General features: G+C 33.1%; 1 protein-coding gene across 1 annotated transcript; it reads left to right on the forward strand.

The window, feature by feature from the left end:
- The first annotated feature begins 5,119 nt into the window (after positions 1-5,119).
- Positions 5,120-22,042, forward strand: LOC123718491. Its single transcript, XM_045675047.1, has 9 exons — positions 5,120-5,265; positions 9,511-9,595; positions 10,065-10,219; positions 11,056-12,018; positions 12,815-12,983; positions 14,694-14,842; positions 15,401-15,575; positions 16,337-16,361; positions 19,729-22,042. Exons 2-9 carry the CDS (start codon positions 9,516-9,518, stop codon positions 19,801-19,803), a joined length of 1,791 nt encoding a protein of 596 aa, XP_045531003.1. The 5' UTR covers positions 5,120-5,265; positions 9,511-9,515; the 3' UTR covers positions 19,804-22,042.
- Positions 22,043-23,824: the final 1,782 nt, after the last annotated feature.

The following is a 23,824-nucleotide window of genomic DNA, read 5'->3' on the forward strand; positions in this document are numbered from 1 at the left end:
TTTCCTGAAATAGATCGCAACATCCGAAATATAGTTTTAGTTTAGATTGTAAACCAAATAATCATAAAAGTTAATGCGACAGTTTTAAAACATAGAGTGATAATAATATATACCTATTTCGCCAGCGGCATAATATTTCCGCGAAGAGTGGTAACAAAGACGTTCTAGACATTCGTCGAAATTACGATCCTAATGTGCGTTTACTGTGTCGTCCGCAATTATTTAAAAAGTGAAACAATCGTAAACGATTTTGCTCTTCAGTCTAATTAGGAAAATTACTGTATTGTACATATAGTTATTTTTTAACTATTTGCACTAAATACATAAAATATATGGTTAAGGAAAAAGATTATTCAAAATATGGTGTAGCGATCCAAAGAATATGGTAAAAAGACTGACTTATACTAGGTACAGAATCAAATGTCAAAAGGCAATTTTTAAATGTAACGTGGAACATGATAAAAACAATTTTAGATTGTAATGATAATATTAAAAGAGTTTGGGATTAATTAAATTTTAATGAATTATAATGAACTTGATACTTTTCTGTGATGTCCCATAATCTTGGGGCGTCCTGTATATACTTTAACTAAATAATTAGAAGCGCAATTGTTAACAATCATCGCAGACTTGAAGCCAAAATAAGCCCTTTAGTTTTTCCCACACTCATAAATATATTATACATTTGTACAGCTTGCCAGCCAGTGGCCTGCGAAAACTGTGGTTATATTTATATATATTAAATATCTGGAGTATAGTATATGTAGTGTACATGTCGCAGTAAATAGTTAAATCAGAGAGTTAATTGAATCTCTAGACAGTTAATTAATTGTCGATATTCAATCAAGTCGCTCAACGTTTAACGATATGTCTGACAGAAAGCCAGCGCGTTGATTAACAATTTAAAACCAGATTCCGCCATGATTAATTCATTTGTTATTGTTATTTCTTACTTGGAATTCCGTGTTTTGCTTTATTGTAAATGGTTAGGTTAGTCTAGTAGCCTAGGAACGTTTAGGAAACTCGTTAAACGTTTCGTTCACTCACTTGTCTGACGGAACTTTAGCGATGTGTCGGGGACATCCTAAGAACCTAACACCCCTCACGCATCCCTAAGCCTTACAGATGTACCCTAACACATAAGCAGTGTATATAAGTACGGGGTAGCATGAAAAGACCTAAGGTAACAGGCGGAGGCCTAAGAGGTTCAAGATGGGACTATCTCAAAGCTATCGGGCATCACCATAATTTAGTGCTTTAGTCATCGCCACTTTTAGTAGAAGCGAGACATTAATCCGAGAAAGCATTAAAATCTGATTAATTATTACAAAATATCTTACACACACTTATGTATTCACACATACATGATATTATTCTAGTGAGCGTATGTGAATCGCGCACCTTCAGCTGTTATAATTTAGAACAATCACGAGGCCCGTGTCAGCAGTTCAAATGAAATTTGAACAACATTCTCGTTTCCGATAATGTCCAATAGGTCGAATTCACTTAAGTACTTTGTTAGACTAGCAACCCCATCCCTAATTTATAAAGTATAAGCTCATATTTCAAACGATTAAACCAAGTTGATTTAACATCATTTGAACATCTTTAACCGCCACCGAACATAAGTCACGATAACATAAATAACTTAGCACAATATAAATATATTATAATATATATATGTAACAAACAGCAGTGTTGTCCTAGTGGCTTTGGCGTGTCTCTCATCCCTGAGGTCATAGCACTCCGGCTGTGCACCAATGGACTTTTATTGCGCATTTAACACTCGCTCGTACAAGGGAAAAATATCGTATCGTGAGGAAAGGGGTTCGCTAAAGACCATAAAGTAGATGATGTGGCTCAGGAGACTCATCACTTGACATTGACGAATTATCATGAAACAGATGTACAAAAATCTGAGGCCTAAAAGGTTGTTACCCCTTTTTATTTATTGACGTAACTATTTTCTTGTTACTTTTAACATTATCAAATAATATAACCAATTTGCAATTCTTTACCCCTACTTCGGCAGTTGCCCATTACCGTTGGGTTAAAAATAATAAATATTCTTAATGCTTGCCTGGACTTTTCTTCCTCTTCTACTGTTAATACTGAGAATTGTGAAATTGTAAATTTACTTTTCAAGCTCCCTTGGAAGCCAGAGAGCAAAGATAATAATTACTACGATATCTTGAGAAAACTTGAAAATTAATATTATATTAATTTAATTACTTATTTCTCCATAGGATCCTAAGGTTTAAAATAAAAAACTGAATTTTAATACATATATTTTACACTGTTAACTATTTCATACATAATGGAATCAATTATTTAATGTATGTTTTCAATTACAAGCTTGTCTGTCTGGTACATATTTCCAATAATTGTCTGAAACAAATATAAAATTAATACACATTCTTTTTTACAATCAGCATCATCATTGCATCATCATATTAAATTGTACATCAATTCAAATTCTCAATATGAATAACATAAAACCTTAAACATTAATCAAAATAATTCAAATATTATAAACAAAATTCAATAATAAATGTCTTTTGTGTCTATTCACACTCCATAAACATTTTATTCAAATTTGTAGCTTTTTTTATCAAAATCAAGGATGATAGAAAGTTTGTATCTGTACATATAAAGTAAAATCAGATATGTTCCAAAATTAAAATCATATCATATCAAAGAATAAATATCAAAAATATAAGAGAGATAACATAGTGAAATGCAATATAAACAATAATATAGGAACATAACACAACTTCACATTTGCAACATTACTAACATCATAGGCAAGAATAGCTCTATGACATTTTCTCAGAGATTTTAAGAAAATTTGTACCTGACAAAAAATATAGTTGTAGTGTGGCCAAAAAGTTATGGCAAAACTTAAGGTTTTTGAATCTATGACTGTCAGTTTTAGCTGAACTTTAAGATAAATTACCTGTCTCTTTATAATTTCAAGATTTTCTTTGGCAAACTTAATTTCATTGTTTATAGCTTTGCCATCGCTCAATGATTTATTTTCTTTGAAAGCATCTCTAACTCTTCTAATTGCATATGATCTGTAAATGAAATCAGCTTTTAACATTGCTAGCTCAAGTAATATGAGTTGTGAGAGGCAAAAGTTGGCAAAAATGCATTCTAATAAACAATATTAACCTTATTTATATTCTTAAAAATAAACAATATAAAGTAAATGCCTTAGCACCAGTCAAACACATTCATTACCACCAAACACTGAGTAACCACACTCACAAACATTAGACTGGACACTCACAAGTCATACTTAGTTTTTGCAAAGTCTAGTCTCTTACCCTACATATGTTGATTCCCTAACAATGTTTTTCGGCAATATTCAAGTATTGACTGCATATAGACAACAATGATTGGAGACCGGGTTAGAATGGTTATTCTGATAGTTTGATAGAATAACAAGGTTTTATATTGTTTATTTTATTATACTTATCACTAAGAAGACTCTAAATCTGAATCCCTTAGTAACAAAACTCATCTTTGTCAAACTAAGCCTTACCAACTTGTTTATAGAACAATTTATAATTAAAATACATAGAAATGTGACTGTTTAGATGTACCAACACTTTGGAATCCTTTATAAGCCACTTACTGCACCTTGCATTTGCACCATGGATTTAACGATTACACATAGAAATACTCATTATTACCATACAATTCTATACCTCTCAATATTAAGGTACTTCATGTGAACTCAAAATATGTATGTGTGAATTAAACATGTATATTGATAAATATCTTAACTAAGTACGTGATTAGCAGCCATAATTAATAAATAAATTAAGTGAGTTAAAATTTGAAATGTTTTATAGGTTACGTAAATTTAACAACAAACCTGATATTGTAGCTTGAAAACTTTTGAGATTCCCTTAGCAAACATTTATATAACGCTAAAATTTGAGATTTCGGACCAATTGCACTCATTTTAAATAATTTTTAAAGCATTAAAAACAAACAACAATGATGAAATCGTTTTAATTATTTACGTCGATCGAATGTCGAGATGCGAACGATATTTGTATTGTAACAATTTAAAACAGCTGACCTATGTCAGCTGTCAAATGAAATATATACTGAACTTATTATTATTATTGTAATATTATGGCAAAAGTTTTGACTTCATGCCAGTTTCAAGTAAAAAACTGAACATATTTCAAATTTTGCAAAGACATGTATAATTTTAATGTTTTGTTTGTAATTTTATGTAACATGGACCTTTAAGTCATAACTTTTTTGGGAAAAATCATTATTTTGGATTCACTACACTTAACTTCACTCAATTCCGTAATTTAAAAGTTTTAATGTAAATTTGTCTACAACACTGTCAAAAATAGATGTCAAATTAGAACCAATGAAATCATGCTAGATTACACTCGAAAACCAATAAGGGCTTAAATAAAAAATTTTCTTAAACAAACTTTAATTTGATGTAAAATCCTGTCCATGAAAAAAATAATTATAATATAAACTAATCTGTCTGTTTTATAATTAAAATCAGATTTCTTCAAAATAAATTAGGTTTTATTACATTCAAGACGCAAAATGTTTGTCTCTCATGTAGCTTCTTTATTTTTCTTCAAGTGTTGGAAAGGTTTTTATGTAATTTAACATCTAAAAATGACTTAATCAACCTGCATTAAGCATTAGAATTAAATAATTATTCAGTGCTTCCCAAAATATATATTGTAAAAAAATTAAGTTTCGAAAAATCATTTTACACGCTATAGAATATCATTAGACAATAAAACATCATAGAAAACAACATCAAACCTTTATTTTCTAATAGCAAATAAAAAGTACATCTCGCAGTTTAATTATTTTTAAGATCTGATGTCTCAATTTCAGACATTTTGGAAATTTTCGCTAGTTTTCACAATGTAGGATTAAAATTAAATTATTATTCAGACACTCTCGTAAGTTTTTTTTTTATATTATGGCAATAGTTCTAACTTTATGCCAGTTTCAAGTACAAAAAAGGTTTCGTAAGTTTTGTGAAACCACAAACTGACAAAGTGTCAAATGTCAACAATTCATGACATGATTTAACCTGACGGCTGACTCAAATAAAGTAATCAACTTTCGATTTCACACTTCAGTTTCAGCAGGTTTTCAGGCTATTTAAGTTAATTAAATAAACAGTCCACCTTCAACGTAAATAATTAAGAACCAATGAATTAAAGTGAACTTTTTGTTGTAATAGTCCGGCAACTGTACAGAGTAAGTAAACCTTTTTAATAACTTGAAGAATGTACGCAATAAAAAATAAAATGATCTATATATTTTTTTAAATAATTAAGTATCAAGCGATGTGTATAAGATTCATCAAACTTGAGTATTTAGTTATTTTGAGACTTTCAATTGGTTTACAGATTAGTTACGTAAAATACGTACTTTAGATGCTTCTTAGGTATTACTACTTATGTTGTCATGTAATGCACTCAACGCTCTATTAACTAATTAGTAATTATACCCTAGTGATGCTAAAACCTAGTTACGTAAATATTAACAGGACAAACATCATTGGAACGTTCATTCATTAATATATTCATAAATTGGTCAACAGAAAGTTGAAGCTTATTTTATTTAATAGCAGTAGCTTTTTAATGTTTGACCTTATATGTACAATAATTAAAAATGAAGTGTATTTCAAACATAAAACTTTACATATACCCAAAATGCTCTTTATATTAAAAAAAATGTTTTTTTTATTTTATAAAAACATTTACTGCTTAAAGAATAGTTTTGACAAACTAGTTTTATGTCAATTCCATTTTCAAAATTTAGAATTATGTATATTTCAAAAAGTAACTTTTCTTACAAACATTCAAATATTTTACCAAATGAAGAAATTAGTTGATATAAACAAAACTGAATGGATACTATATCCCACTTGCCCTTGGGAGGAGGCTATTTAGTTGCACACTGAAAGAACCTATGTAAAACTCTGTGTGAATGTTTAAAGAATGCAAAAAGCACTCTTAAATTATTTTAATCCTCTGCATTAACATGAAACAACAAACCAAATTATGCAGTGTCACGTTTATATTGGCATGAAAGGGGAGAAATTCTATAGATCATGACAAAATGTTCTTGTAATATTTTAGTTTCTAAGGTAATTTTTTTTCATTTGTTCTCTTGATCACATAAATGAATTTCTCTAAACAACTTCTGTAGCAAAGCTGTTAAGTTTGTTTATACAATGAGCAACCCAAAACAGACTGAACTTGTAAATAATAATGAGTATGTGTCATTTAGAGTATGATAATAACAACTAGTACTTACACCAATTATGTTAATGTTAACTCACAAGGTTTTTAGCCTTTAATTAGCATATAAACATAGCATACTGTTTCTATTTCTGTTTTAAATTCCTATTCGCTATTGATTTGCAATCAAACTAAATATTAATTATATGTAAGCCTCATTTATTTCTTGAAATATTCATCCATCTTTACTAAATATACTTAACATTTTTATACAGAATTAGAAATTTTTTTTCAAGAACCTCTTATATGATAGGCCTCCTCCAATTGGCCCCAGCTCTCTCTCTATTTTGCCCATTTCTCTCACAATCTTGCCCATTTCTCTCACAATCTTCCCCACCAATTTCTTGAAGCTTGTTAGCCCATGCAAGAAGGCGACATCTCTATATTTTCCCTGGTAGCCCTTTCAACCTTGTTACATTGTCCTTGGGCCATTGTTCATGCCCTTTTCTATGTAATTTTATATACTTTTATTTAACAAAGCAAAATAAATGTCGTAATTACTAAATGTCAATGTCTTTTCAAGGTTTATGAGTCATATGAATGGTGAAAGGTTTCATTGTCCCAAATAATTAATTTGCCCAGTGGTAACTTTACACAAAGGTTGTGTTCCAACCCTGGCAGTACAATGGATTCCTGTTTTATTATTAATTTATTTTTTTATGTATAAGTTAGTGTTATAATTAATGAATGCTGCTCAAGAGAAAGAAAAATAGACAAATATAGAGGAGGCTTTTACTCTAAAAGGCCATACAAATACTAGAATACTAACAAAACTAGGTGTTTTGGACTTTTCCAATTATTAGAGGCCGATTTGAAAAATGCTTACTTCATGTTTAATATATATAAATTTCAAAAACTAAACTAATAAATATTTATTACAATAAATTCATGTTTATATATCACTAGGTTGTTTTACTGTCCCCGTCTTGGAGAGAAGTGAAAGTTATTACAGAAAACAATCATTTTATATAAAATTTAAACAGGCATTCTGCTATTCGAAACAAACTTTTTCTTCACACGTAACAAGTGCGGCCTGCCATTATTTTTATATTCATACACACCCATCAAAACTTGCACACATTTAATTTAATACAATATACCAAAAAAAATATCTCACTAACTAGACCTTCATAAATGTAACAGTACCTTCCATACATGCCTAATTATACATTAAAATCTCACAACCACTTACATTCAATTACCTCCACTTAACTATTATTTCAACCTTTCAAACTTAATACAAATTTTTATGTCCCTTTAATCCTTTCTCACTTGTTCAACTCCTACTTAACTAATCAAGTTCTTTCATTCAACTATATAACATTTACACTCACTTAACCTCACTATTGACTAGCTTCATAAAGCACCAATAACTATATTATAATCTTGAACTACTTCTCAACTACCTACCTAAACTCTTCAAGTTTAATTAAAAAGAACTCTTTCTCCTTCTCTACTACTCAATACTTTATGTATTGAGTAATTGAGAAGGAGTATTTATAACCTCTTTAACTATTATAACCTTAAACTACTACTACCTACTTGTCTGCTTAGTGATAAGTTTAACTTAATTGTCATTACCTTAATATACAAAACATAGGAACAAATACTCTAATTGAGTATTGCCATTCCTGCTCAAATCAGTCAAACTCAACTCAACTCATTAACCATAACAAACTTCACAACTTTCGACTCACTTGAATTGAAAAACCACATACAACCTTTCATTAATAATAAACAATTCATTTTGTATGGTCATCCTTTTAATTGTTGAATTGTTTCTTTTCATTTATATCTATTGTTGTATACAACATTGAATTGAACATTGAACAATTGCCCTATAATAGCTATATTTATTTCTATAGCACTGATCCATACTATGTCCTGATTGTCCGCAGATGTTGCACTTTTTATTCTTGCAGAATCTTTCTATGTGCCCTAGTTTGTTAATATTTTTTCCTATTTAACTAAATATTATAAATTTCCCCTTATTTTCCAAGTTTTTTGTCAAGCCTTTGATGAAGCAATAATGTAATTAGCTTTTTCTAATTTTCCTTATTTGTGAAAAGCGCTATTTTGATTGAATCCATTATTGGTAGCTATCAATATTTGTATATAAATCTCAAAATATTTTCTGTCATTTGTTTCACTAAATATATATATTTCTTCAATACTTATAATTCTTTCTCTTTCTTCTCGATTTCCATTTCTTCCTATATCACCTTCTCGAACTACATTAACTCCATTACTATTATTTGGTCCAATATCACCAACTCGATCTTTTCTGACTTCATCTTCAGAATAATTATATTCATTTGTGTCAGGTACTTCTGTTAGTGTTCTCCCTCATTAACTCTTACATCATAATAAATATTTATCTTTTAAAAATCGGGGCCCATAATGTTGTTAATAATGATGTTGGCCGTTTCCATTTTTAGTGGTTTATTTTAAAAACACTTACTTCATTTTTAATATATATATTTTAAAAACTACACTACTACACATTTACTACAATCAATTCATGTTTATATATCACTAGGTTGTTTAACTGTCCGCTACTTGAAGAGAAGTACGTTTTCATAACAGAAAACAATCATTTTATATAAAATTTAAACAGGCAATCCACTATTTAAAACTAAAACTTTTTCTTCACATGTGACAAGTGTTGCAAGCCATTATTTTCATATACAAACTCCAAAACATACCTTAAAAGCATTAAAAGAGCATGCTAATCATAAGCTTCGTAACATGAACTGGCTAATGAAACGAAAGGAGATAAAGCAGAAAAGCCGGACTCAGTCTGGAGAATTAACTTCTCATTTAACGGACACGTTTATGACAATAAAACCAATATGTTTCTGTTCAATATGAGCCAACTCGAACCAAACCCAATATCGAAATCTGACAAAGGCTAAAAAACAAAGCTGCGAAATATGAGCGGTGCGCCATGGCTAACACGAAATGCTGAAATCCATAAATATCTGTGAAGTATGTCCTGTCGATGAAGACATACCGCCTAGCTTCGGGCCTCTTGGAAGTGGGGGAATACTGCGTGTTTCGGCTGAGAAGGGCGAGACTTTCCGCAGTTTCATTGTTTGCCAGCTGCGGAGTTAAAACAAATCATTGAATTTGTCCCTAATTGGTTAAAAAATTTAATGTTGTGGATTAATTTATCTAATAATAATATATTTTCCAGCATTGATGGCCCGCAATGATACACAATGGGATGATGAATGCCAATACTCAAACAGGGACAGTGATGGGAGCCCACTGTTATACAGGTGAGATCGCATGATTGAACTTCAATATCTAATTAGCCATTATTGACACACATTCACTTGTAACTCAACGGTTTTTTTATGATTCATAAGCAGCTCTCATCCTTGAGGTCATAGAAGCCTGGTTCCAATAGACTTGTGTGGGTTTAACAGTCGCTCGTATGAACATCGTAATACCGGCATTTCACCCACCTGCTCCAGAAGGCTCATCAACTCTTACCTACAGAAATATGAGGCCTAAAAGGTTGAAGCGCCACTGTTTTCTTTTAATTGAAGATGTGTAAATATTTGGAGTTTCATTCGAATGCTCGGCATCAAGGTGCTTTCAGGAGCCTAGGTGAACATTGCTCTCAAAGACTACTGAACTGAAAGTTTATAAGGCCTCAAATAATTTTTGTGACCACACGAAATTTAGTGTGTATTTCAACAGCATTCGGTTTTGAAGTCGGTTAAAATGTGGATTGTTTTTCAGACATGACAGAAATCGACTGGTTAGAGAGAGATCTGATAGAAGATGGCCGGTGACAATTATAGCGAAATTTTCACTTTTCAGCACAGCCATGATATTGTTTTGCGTGTTTATGTATATCCCAGTGTACAACCGAGCAAATGACCAGATGCCAAAAGGTATTATATTTTATAAATAAGGGGAGGGGGGGCAGGAGGTTCTGAACTGAAATTATACCGCCTATGGTCCCAGCCAGAAAGCAAGCTCGTTGGCAAATTTTAAGAGGACTTTACACTCTTGATGGATCCAAAAAAAAAGGATAATATAGGATAATGGATGTTGCCAGCGTGTGGCAGTTATCCCTTGCAACTACGAGGGCAATTACCCCTCTGGAGAATCGAACAAAACCATTACAATTTCAAAGTTTATATGAAAAACAGCAAATTAACACCGATAACACGAAATCAATATTAAACTCTATCAGGATGTGAAGGTCAACTACTACACCAGTAGAGAGAATCGTACCCGTTTTGTTTTATCAAAATTTATTGAAATGTTTTCATTAGGGAGCGTGTAAGTATTACGTCACGCAATTCCCACCCCTTCATGAAACGCACCGTAACGTTTTCTGTATCCAATAGTACAACGTCTCGTAACCACCCCCAGTGACTCGTTATATCTAAAACTTACCATTATGTGGTGTAAAGTACTGGAAAGTTGAAAATAATATTATCAATAACGTGTAATTCAATCCCCGCCCCGCATCGTAACTTTGTACAAGAGGCCCCCCACCCCTAAAATTCGTTACGTAATACTTGAACGCTCCCTTACAGTAAATTCAGACGTTTCACAAACTTTTTAATTATATTCAATGCTCTGGTGAATTTTGTTAAAATCGTTCTTTCTGGTATCAATGTGGGTCAGGTGTGGGTAGCTGGGTACGTTCGCGAATTTCAGGATGTGACCTCGTACTGATTTGATGTAGGTGTAGCAACTGCATGATGTATAATTTCAGTTGCGGTAGCAGGCTGGTCCATACATACGAATCGCGATACAAAAATCTATGTACAACCCAATAACGTTACGACAATACACGAGCCGATATACATATGCCCAAAGAAAAATCGGGAGAAACTATTTCTTCTCATCGTAGTGTGTTCTTCGACAACGAACTTCGAGAGGCGGGTCGCGATTCGGGAGACTTGGGGTAATTCGACAAACTTTGTAGAAAGTGCGAAGATATTTCACGCGGTACACGAGAAATATAAGAATTATAATTATTCGTATGATCTATACGCGGAAATGAATTACACGGATCGGCGCAGACGGGATGTGGAAGCAGAAGAACTCGTCAGGATAACGGAAGGTGTTGATAACAAATCCACTGCAGATTTTGAACTTAAAGATGAAGTGGGATTAGATAAAACTGATTCATCAGGTGTTGGCACAGTAACGGAAGCACTAGAAAATAAAGATTCTGTTCTAGAAGAACTACAAAGTACAATTGCAATAGCAACGAAAAACATACATAGAAAGAGAGATTTAACCAGTTTCAACCGGATACTACCGGAACTGGCTAAAGCGTTAAGCGTTACTATGGCAGATACGGACGACAAAATGTTGCCAGAATTTGATATGAATAAAGAAATTGGCGGACAAGAAAACGAAATGGATTACAATTACGATTATGACACAAATATAATGAAAATACCACCACGAGGCGAAGAGAACTTCGATCTGGAGAACGTTATAGCGAAAATCAAAGAGAATTACCCGAAAAATGATGTTAACTACAAAGTTGTGTTTCTATTGGGGTTGCCAGCTAACGATAATAGTAGCGAGGTTCAGGATAAAATTGACGAGGAAGTGGATAAATATGGTGATATTATACAGGAAGGTTTTATAGATTCATACAATAATTTGACATTGAAATCTATAATGATGCTAAAGTGGGTGACAAATAATTGTGGTGATAGCGGTAAGTAAAAAATCTTAATTTAATAAAATATTAGTTCATAAATTTGAAAATTCATTTTTTTTGTAAATACTGATGTCTTTTATAAAATTGCTCTATTGTCAATAGTTTCCGCGGCATATAGGAATCTTTATTGATCTTTTCTTGGGTAACATCATCGTAATTTCATATTCTATTTAGAAAGTCATCTATAGCCTATGTTCAGGGATTTAGGATTGATATGGTGAAATAATTATATATATATATATATAATAATAATATGTATGTCCAACACTACTTAACTGATTTGTATTTGTTTCATCGAAGAAACGAGTGTTTATGTCTCGGACTGTCGTATTATTTATATATATATAAAAATATAAATAATATATAAATATATATATATATATATATATATATATATATATAACTATAACTATAGTCCGAAATGATATCCAGATAAATTATATCCCGTTTAATAAACTATATAGATTTGTTTGTTGTTCTGAACAAAATCTGAAATCCCCATGGCTACCTCCGATATCCCTTGGAACCCTTTCTCTATCCTCCATTGGACTAGTATCCGACTTTGGCATCCTCATCTATCTGCCCTTGGACCTCTCCTGCATCTGCTTTTGGGTACCATTCTCTACCTTCCCTAGGCCCCTTCCTGTATCTGCTAATGATGCTCTCGAGTAACCAATTTTGGGCCCCATTTTCTATCCTCTCTTGATCCCTCCTTTATCCGCCCTTGATCATTTACATATTTTTTATATAGTTTTTATGAGCGGCTTTTTCATTAGTTATTTTATATTTCCAGTGCGATATATATTAAAAACAGATGACGACATGTATATTAATGTACCAAATTTGATGATGAATCTTCAAAATCGTTCAAAAATTCACGACCAAACGAAAGAGAAGGAATATCTGTTAATTGGTGATTTGATTTGTGGAGCTCGTCCCGTCCTGGATACGAATAACAAATGGTAAGAAGTCGTTACGTTTTGTGCAGGAAAATTTGTATAATATACAGAATATGTATAATATACAGTGAATTCACTCTGCGAACATATAAATATGTCGATAGTGTCGGAGGCAGCATTCAGCAAGCGCAACTTGGATAACGGGGATCTGGGCAACAGAGTGGTTCTTGTCCTTTGTATCGCACATAGCCTAGGCCTTCGCCGTCGCACATAACCCATAGGTACAAAGAAACCCAGTTCTTGGAGTGCACTTGGGTTGCGCACTACATCCCTGAAGACTTTCAGTACGTAGTAGGTCAACTGTAAGTCCCGTCTGGTTTCCAATTTATTGATAGTAGGGATATACGGCGTACAGTCTGTTATTGATGTATCGTGTAAATTCATTCTGTATGCACTTCAATTATGGCAGTATTTAGCTTCATGCCTATCTAGAGCGTTGTAAAAGCTTGAGAGAGCTTTAATATTAGTGAACGTTAAATAAAATATGTAGTTATTAGGGGATTTGTGTCCATTCTTGCATATGCTTTTTTGCAAATGTCCACTACATGATGTCGGAAATTCAGTTGGGCATCTACTCGCACCCCTGGCACATTGTACTCATGATGACGAGGCAATTTGGATCGACTAAATGTCAACATGGCACATTTGCAAATATTTAATTGGAGCTTATTTTTTGGGCTTCACACACATACTCTATCTATATCTCCTTGCAAGCGTTCACAGTCGTCAAGCTCTTGGATTGACAGGCGTAATTTCAGATCGTCTGCAAATAGAAGGCATCTAGCATGTTTTATTACCCCTGGTGAATCATTCACCATTATTGCAAACTGCGATGGCCCTACATTGCTGCCCTGACTCACGCCTGATTTAGTGTAGTTTAGCAAAAAATGTAATTGTCAACTAGGTCCAGAAATCTCATAAAATGGTGGACGGAGTGATGAAACACGAAAATTTAGTTAAAGTGCATACTGAAAGTAAAAATGATGAAATGTTAACATGATTTTACAAATATGGAGATTAAAAGTACGATACGTGAACAGTGTGGGTTTAGAGGAGAAGACAGGGATACGAAAGGGAATGCTAGGTGGTGTAGAAGGGTGTGAATATAGAAATAGAATAGTTTCTAGGCTAAAACCTTATCAAATACTCTTAGTGGTCTCTTTCTAACTGGTTACTAAGAAAAGAGAAAGCAAAGGTCTATTTGAAATTCAAAATAGAATAGAATCTATAAAAAAAATATTTTTAAGGCATTAACTTATCCATCTCATCCAGCAAAACGCTTCTAAACAAGATGGCGTCTCAACGATGTGTCGTAACATGCGTACAATCACGTAGTCAATCGTCAAGTATATAGGTTATCATTCTTAAATTACACAAATACAGGGAGTATTATATTTGATTGAATCTATTTCCTAAATCATATATAACAGGGGGCAAACAGACAGGAGGTTCATCTAATGTTAAATGATATGCCCATGGACAGTCACCACATTGCCAGAAGCCTCTTTTCTTGAAGGACCCTAATTCAAATTGGTTCGGAAATACCTGTCGCCTGTCGGACACTCAATACCTTGAGAGTGCGTTGCTGGCCTTTTAAGAATTGAACGGTCGTATTGGTTTAGAATAATTTGGTCGGATTTAACTCATCTGTAACTGTTTTGTTTCACGTGACTACTCAAAAGGCATTTTTTAAAGATTTATTAATATTTACAGGTACAGCCCACGTTACATGTATTCCGGGAGGGTCTACCCGCGTTATTTGTCCGGTACAGGCTACGTTTTAAGTACACCAACGGCGCATGCGCTTTACCAGGCGGCGTTGCGAACACATTACTTTCACTTGGAAGATATTTTCATCACTGGTAAGTAACAGTACAGGTCGGCAACGCCTTTGCGACTTACTAGTATGGTATAGTTTATCATCAGATGAGACTTTGTCAACGTAATATATTCAGGCGCATATCATAGAATTAAAATATAGGCAAGGTTTTTGGTCCACGAAATTGTGTACAATAAATACACATCAAAAGGTCGGCAACGCTTTCGTAGCATACTAGTTTGTTAGCAATATAAGGTGAGGCTTTTCTAACCAAATATAATCAGGCGCATGTCATATCATTTTTGGACCCCAAAGTAGTGTGTAACAAATAAGTGCTGCACGGACTTAAGTGTGGGTTTCCATCAGTTTAGAATGATTTACGAGGAAGTTTTAGGTATTTATGATTGGCCGTGCGAAGTTGCTAGTAATTTATCAAACACATTTAAAAATCTACCAAATCCTCTAGAGATCGACTAAATTCCAAATTTTTGTAAATTTGCACGCCATTATAGCAGATTATACGAAGAAATTCAGATTATATCATCTAGTTGTTTAACCATTCTCGTAAATTAAGATTGCAACATCTTCTGGTAATTTAAAGGCATGTGCTCCCTTCGAGCGACACCGCGTATAACGCCGCGTGACGAACCGGGCTTTTCCTACAACGGTGGAGGCGGCGCTTGCGCAGTACATTCGAAGCTGACAGCGCATCACGTCACGCCGTACCGTATGAAGAGGGTCGCTTTGTTGTTGAGAGATTTGGGTTATGTTGATAGGTGAGTACAAACCTTTAAAGCTTGGAAAATCTTTTCTGACTGATCTTGGGTTTAAAGCCATTTTCGTAGATGTTTTTCTTTGTATTGTTAATGGGAAGAGTCCGTTGGTGCACGGAATTCGAATCTACGACCCACAGTCATCAGCGGCACGCTCGCACGAACACTGCAAAATAATTTATTTTTAGTTTTGCCGCGTTATCGTTTATAACGACAAAACATCTTGAGGAATCGGCACGTCAAGATCTATCTGTCAGGTGCAATCTGACATGTCAGATATAAGGTTGTATTGCTGTTAGATTATTTTAAAAATTAATTAGCATCAATTTTTGTTTAATATAAACTGCTAACTGAACTGTCATAATGATAAGTATTACTTTTATCTAAAACATACAGTTTTATAAATCTGAAAATAAGAGGTCTGAAAATAATACCTGCCTCAGTTGGCATAGTAATTCGAAAATTGTTAGTAGTACTGTTGCTGGATATGTTTTTTTTACTTTTACAATTAAACCCTATTCGTAGATTTTAATAATATCTTATTGCTAATATTAAAATCAGTTCAGTAATTCTAGAAAGATATTAGAAACGAAATTAAAGATGTATTAAGAGATGGCAGTCCTACTGCCTTACCTCAATACGGGATATAGAGTCATAGTTTCTGAATATCATCCTAAATCTAGTTTTGACTGTTAATTATTTATTTACAACAATAAATATAATAATCCTCAATCTTAATTTAGTACAATTGTGTGTTTTTTCAGATGTGAACGCTTGCGGCTAACTCAGGTAAGAAAAGAACGTTTAAGACCAAAACAACCAACGAAAAAACAACCTAAAATTGCATTAGGCATTATTTAGCATTTGTGTATGTACATTGCATGTTAAAATGTCAGAATTTTATAGTGTACCAGTACAATTTGACATTTTCGAAAATGTCCATTTAAACGACTAAATAAACGAATAAAACGAAACAACGTAAAAGTACAATTTGTCATGAAATGTCGAATGTGTACTTCTGACAATTTCGAAATTGTCTACAATAACTTATACGTAAAAGTACAATTTGCCATTAAATGTCGTAACCATACAATTTGACGTATTGAATGGTCATAGTTTATAGATAAGCAGGTATTCATGCAGGCATGTGTATGTATACATATAAAACTCTTAACCGAGATGATATGATTGACAATATCGAGTGTCGTTTTCCCCGTAAATTTGGCAAATGCCGAGAACACGAAAATATATTTAAATTATAGAATGTGATAGTTATGAATCTCAATTTAACGCATCTAAAATATGGGTCGTTTAGTTAATAAAATTAGCTATTCGATAAATAATACAATATCAGCATCAAAAATGCGCGGAAAGAAAACTAGGTATTTGTGGTCGGTGGTTTTAATTACGCTTTAATTATATTATGTCCTTATAATCGTAAATTTAGTTTGAATTCTTTTACCAGTAGTGTCCAATAATAACGTTCTACATAGGTATAATTTTCCATACAAATGTACAATTTGTCATTAAATGTCAAATGTGTACTTCTGACATTTTCGTAACAGTACAATTTGGCGTATTGAATTATCGTAGGTAATCTCAAACACGACCTATATTTTGGATAATCAAGGTGATAGTTATATTTAGGCATTTATCTAAGTTTTAACCTAGTCTCTGAATAGCTGTGGCCTTAGCACGATCTGTATAAAGTGTTTAAAAATATAAACAATAGAAACTTATGAAAAAATAGCTTTTAATCTTGATTTAAGAGTAAGAAGATCCCCACAGTTTTTTTGCCAATATTTTTCAAAAGATTATATTATTTATAGTAGCTTCGTGAGTGCTTCGTGATTGCTTCGTGATACGCTCACGAAGCGATCAGAAGTCCACGAAGTCCGTGCTAAGGAACAAATGTCTATTCGAGAATTTGAATATTATTGCTTTATATTAAGGTACATTAACTTATTGCTTCGAATCCTTATTTTAGCGAGAAATAGACAAAATGTTACATATATTATCTTATATATTTATTCCGTTTATGTTGTATATAAAAGTATTTTTATATAACATAATTATGTATGTATGTATGTGATATGTTTCATACCAGTGTCACTACACTCGAAACTAATAAATATAGTATATCTATTGGAACGATCACTTATCGGATAGTGAATACTGTTTTTGTATTCGACACGATAGCTTTTTAGCTTCAGCCATGATCTGTAGAGGAGTTAAAATTTAAACTATTTATGAAGTGATACGCGTTTTGTAAATAAGATTTCAGTCTAAGCAGAAGCCCGAGAAATGTCAAGGTTTGAAAATTTCCAACACTTATTTTTCTTGTTATAAATCTATAAAGCAGCATATACCCACTTTAAAGTTCATGAGTGACGCTGGTACAGGATTGAAATTTCGTTTTTCTAGTCTTAATGAATAAACCTCCAATAGTGCCAACCTAGTATCTAGAACAAATAGCATTGCGTCTCTGTAATCAATCAAACTGGTTAGCAACTAGCTGTTATGAGTGGCATTTAACGTTAAGTCCCCAAGGGACCGATTTCATTAATAGATTAGAACAACGAAAATTTTTAATGTATATGGGAGAGATAAAATTCACTAAAATCACCGTAGACACGACAGAATTCATCAAAATCGGTCAATTATAAAACTACCATGTTTTAATGAATTTTAAACTTTCCTATAAGTAGTATTACTACCTTAGAATATTTGAAAAACCTGTGGAAGTCAACGTACAAACAATAGTATTAAATTAGCATGAATAAATAATCCTAATCAGCAATAGTTTCTAGGATACCGTTTTTAATTTATCGTAGTTTTAAAAGCAACAGCAGGTTATTGGAGGTTATTCACTTTGCATATTTAACCTTTCAGGACAATGACCTAGAGTCATTGAACTCATGTGGGTTTTTAAAATATTGTTTGACGTTGAATTTTACCGGTTGTTATTAGTATTATTAATATGGTGTGATATCATTTCCTTCCATAAGGGAGTCGGGTGCCTTGATATATAAGTAATATTTGGATGGGGTACAACGTATCGTAAACATAACATATATACGTAGAAATGCCATATAATGTCATTATTTATGCATATAAAAATATATAGAGCGGGCATTGTATTGTGTTTCTGTTATATCTTTTTCACATTTAATTAAGAGTATAGAACGCAATAATTTAACGGGATGTCCGCTATTCTGTCTTTGGTTATAATTAAATATTTATAAGTATGTATTAATTCAGTATTAATATATTAACAAATTCTATTTGTGTTTATGCATAATTTAGTAGTGATGAGCATTTTGATAGTGTAATCGCTGTAAGAGATATCTTGTATCTAATTTCAAAGAAAATAGATTTTAGTGTGGCGCATTGGCGCATTTAGCACTGTTATTGAAGCGGTAGTAGATCCACCTAAGTAATCCTATTTGTAATGGAAAGGTTAATGTGAAGTAACACTTGCGTTTATGGTCGTTCTATAAACTTTGATGTACTTATTAGCTAAGAATAGTTTACTGTATTGAACGAAGACTGATTCAAATCGTCGACAACCAGCCACTTTCCGAACGGCTTCGCTTTTCGTAGAGATTTGGGCTCTCTCTCTGCATCTTCTACAGCATTTACAATGGAGAGTGTTCAGATTTGGTCAGATTCATACCCCCAGCTTAGTTGCACTATCGGCGTCAAGGCGGAATACGTCTAACTATCCGTATCCGACTTGCCACAACTGAGCGTTTCTTAAGGTAGTTTTTGCCGCGCACCACCGCTATGTGGAACCAGCTTCCCACTGATGTATTACCGGACCAATTCGACTTAGGGTCCTTCAAGAAAAGAGCGCTCCAGTTCTTAAAAGGCCGAAAACAAGCGAGCCTTCTGGCGATGTGATTGTCCATGGGCGGCGGTATCACTTAACATTAGGCGAGCCTAGAAAATAGAAATTATGAACCTGATAATTGTGTTAATAACGAATGGGTTTGTTTTTCAGTAGCAAATCCTGGTTGGATTGGATTTGCTACTGTGAAATTGTCAAACGTTCATTTTTTTACTTCATATTTCATGACATTTGACAGCTCTATGCTAACCTATAGACGCGATGTTTTTTTTGTTTTTTTCAATTTTATTTTCTCCCCCTTTCCAGATAAAAACTCACCGTGAATCAAGAATGTTTATTATTTACAAGTATCTCCGATTGGTCGTTGGCGGACAATGTTGAGGTATTCAGGACCACCTTTAATTCTCATGAATCTCGATACTAAGATTTGTATGAAATGTCATTTCGAAATAGAGTTGCCAACATACGAAACCAGGCGAGGCAATTCAATCTTTTCGTGTATGTAATGTTTGCCAATAAGTGTCACATTAAATATGTATTATTGCCGAGGGCTGGCAAGCTTTTATAAGTAAAGCGAAAATAGATCTGAGTACTCTCTCTATAGGGATAAAATAAGCTCAGCTGAACTCTGAATTTAAAAAAAAATAAGTAGCCTGAGTTGAATTTCTCTTCCAACTCAGACATTTATTCAGGCAAATAAATAAAATATTAAAAGTAATCGTAACTTAAGAATCAGCGGATATCTTGTCAATATAATATCGGAAATATTAGTATTGTTAATTACAATTTTAAAAAAATGCTTTAACTATATATAGTAATCGGTGAATCCGGTTCAAGGACGCTTAAATAAAAATATTGTAGTACTATGTTTAACGGGCTGTATATGCTTTGGCAATGGCAATTGGGAGTGGGCGCGGTTTACAATCACGCAATGATGGCTCTCGGTAGAGGTAACTTTATAATTTAAATTGAAATAGGTTGTGTTTACTCATAATATAGACTGTTAATTGCTCAAAATATAAAGTGTAGTACGATTGGCTAAGTTGATCTAACATTTGGGTAGTACAAGGGTCATTGACCTTTATAGGAAATTTAACAAAAGTGGAAGTAAACTTTAAGTAGCAAAAATGAAATAATTTTTTCTGAGGCGATAGTGACAACTGCATGAGGATGACTTAGCAAGTTTTCTTTCACAGACTACGTAGGTTATAATGTATTACAATGAAAACATAGAGTTTGTCAATTGTCTAATCGAGTTTGTGGTTGTTAAAATGATTTAATATTTAATAGGCATATTTGTTGACAAATGTACTAACTTCTCCTTAAACAAATCACGAATATTGTATATGTGTATATTCATTTGTCAAAACCTTGGTAGCTTCTCCCAAATTCGTTTAATTCGGACTTCGGTGTACCTCGACGTAAATTGCGATGACAACCTCATGATAGAGAGGATTTTTGTGAAGATTAGAACAGTCGTCATTCATGATGAAGAAATGAATCTGTCTTCACATCTTAAAGACGGACGAATCTTAATGAAGGACTCTTTTCTCGAATTGATTCGGAAATACTTTAGTGGGCAGCTGGTTCCACATAGTGGAGGTGAGCGGCAAAAGCTGCCTTAAGAAAGGCAAAATCCCTTATAATTGCACTCAGTATAATGATACCGGTTATGCCTACTTGGGGGTTTTTCTCCCAAATTTAGGGGAATCAAGATTCCGTGGGGTTTTAGGCGGTACATTTATTTAGGAGCATTTACCGTTTAAAAAAATATCAAATATAATCTGTTATTTCTCCAAGGACTAAATAACAACTATTTACTACATGAATGTTTTTTAATGGTTGCGGGTACAACAAAATCTCTTTGGGCTTATAATCGATATTTGTTTGTGTTGCCTTTGAAGTTGGTCCTAGAGGAACATTCTGTAGGAGGTGACTTCCGTAAATCAAATTCCAATGATTTCATTTTAATTATTTTTTCATATTAAATTGAAAAAGCAATAGCTTTGACGCGAAAATAGCCATTTTAATTTATTAGTTTTATTTGTATATTTTGTATAACGGTTGAGAATTTTTTTCATATCTTAACTAATCCATGACTCATTCCACTTCTAGTTAATTTTACGTATCAGTCAACTGTCCAAATTCCTGAAGGGACGGGTGTTGCTTAACCTAAGTAATTACGATTACTCGTTGTTTTGACCGCAACAGTGATTTAAATATAACAGGTGATATCAAGTATATGACCACGACAAGTGTTGCTTAACCTTAATGATTTAAGCTAAATTAAGTTATTATTTCCTATTAAAATCATTCCTCTCGAACGCCTTATAGAGATATTTTATATAAAAAATGTTATTATTTGCGTTGTATTGAATAATTAGGATATTTATCGCGTAATTAAATATTTTATCGGATTGTTAAATTTCTATCCACAGTTAAGTAATATTTGTAAAATTCGCGCCAAAATCTATGAATATCTAAAACGTTTTATCTGTGGAAGTAATTTGTGATTTAGCGCCAACACAAGTATTAATCTGTTGTATTGTTGATTTAGTCTGTGGACCTATGAAAAGAATTTGGCGCCGATTTTTTTTTACAATAAAGTACCAACTCTGTATTTGATTAATTTATTTTGTATCCCCAATAAAGATATATGAATGATAAATCAAGTTTTAGTTTAAAAATAGTTCTGTTTTGGTTTGCCGAAACAGGTTTTCTGATCTCACAATATAAGGGAAAGAGAAAACTCCACAAGAACAGCGATGTAGGTATCAGTCCGATATAGCGTTTAGAATGAGCTGTGGTCGTAGAAACCCGGCTGTGCACCAATGGACTTCATATTTTAACGTTATCTCGAACGATGAAGGAAAACATCGTGAAGAAACTGACATACTTTGACCCAAAAAGTCGACAGCGTGTGTCACAGGAGGCTGATCACCTACTTATCCTATTAGAACAAACGATTAAGTAACATACAGAAATCTGAGGCTCAGACCTAAAAAAGGCTTCACTGATTTATTTTTATAGCATTTGGCAGTTTTATATTCGTCTTGGAAAAAAGTAAGATACATAATAAAAATGGTCATTTCGTTAAAAATAATGTACACTAGCCCACTGAGATTTCCAGTGGGTAGCAAGCCTCCTCATTTGAAATATTAATGTGAACTGTGAAGCACACTTGCTGTGTCTAGTATCTTCACTAACAATGGGCGTGGAGAGGCAGATGGAAACGCCGCATGGCTTGTCGGGAAGCAGATAAGGCTCTGCTGTTACAAAAAGTGGCGTATTGCAGGGACGTATAGCGTTCGGGATGTGAGATATTATATACTCCAGCTTTTTCTTTACCTTTTCCAAACTCTCGTGCGTTCTCTTTCTCAACTGTCAATATAATGTCTATTATAAAGAAAAAATCAACCACGAAGTTTTTACTGAGAAAAAATCATAGAAGTTTTTATGTTTCGTGCATATATTTTTAAAAAGAAGCTACTAATTTGCTTCAATATCAGATTTAATGATTTGATTCACTAAGTTAGGTTAGGTTTTATTTCATATCTATAAAAAAAATCTACCATTTCCTTTAACCATTTTTAATTCTCACAATGAACTTGACACTCTTTTACACTAGCACTTTCCAACTTTCATCCCATCCAGCCCTTCCCTATTTTTGATTTTGTTCCCTTTGGAGTAGAGAATCTTGGGCCGTGCGGTTCTAGTGCACAGGCGCTAATTAAAGATTTAAGTTGGCGCCTGGTAGATAGTACCGGTGACCTCAGAGCTGGTGCTTTCCTCATGCAACGAATAAATATTGCAACACAGCGAGGAAATGCTGCCAGTGTTAAAGGTAAACAGGAACCAAACTTTTTAAATTTCTTTTAATCTTATTAATTTTTAATTATGTCTGTCTTAGCTTCGGTGAAACCCTGCCTAATTTTGAATCAGTACTCTCAAAGGCCTTAAGACTAAGTTGGCGAAAAATAATGAACAAATCAAATATAAGTCTTTTCTTCTTGATTTTGTTCCCTTTGGATTAGTCTTCGGACGTGTTCAAGTGGACAGTTAATTAAAAATAATAATAAGTAGTCTTTAATAATAATATATTGCCGCGTGGTAGGTGACCCCATAGCTTGAAGGAATAAGTATCGTAAAAGAAATCCCACCATTATAACACAGCTACAGAAATGTTTTTTTTACTTTTTTATTTAAGTTGCTATATTATTATTACTATGTAACTTTAAAATATTGTAAATACTGTATTTTTATTTATTGAAATAAGTGTATTCTAGATTAGATTATGGCACTTGCAAAGTGTGTAATTGAAGATTTAAGTTGGCGCCTGATAGATAGTACCGGTGACACCAGAGCTGGTGTTTTCCTCGCTCAACGAATAACTATCGCAATA

The sequence above is a fragment of the Pieris brassicae genome, chromosome Z, assembly GCF_905147105.1.
Source record: "Pieris brassicae chromosome Z, ilPieBrab1.1, whole genome shotgun sequence".
In the NCBI taxonomy this organism is placed as follows: Eukaryota; Metazoa; Arthropoda; class Insecta; order Lepidoptera; family Pieridae; genus Pieris; species Pieris brassicae.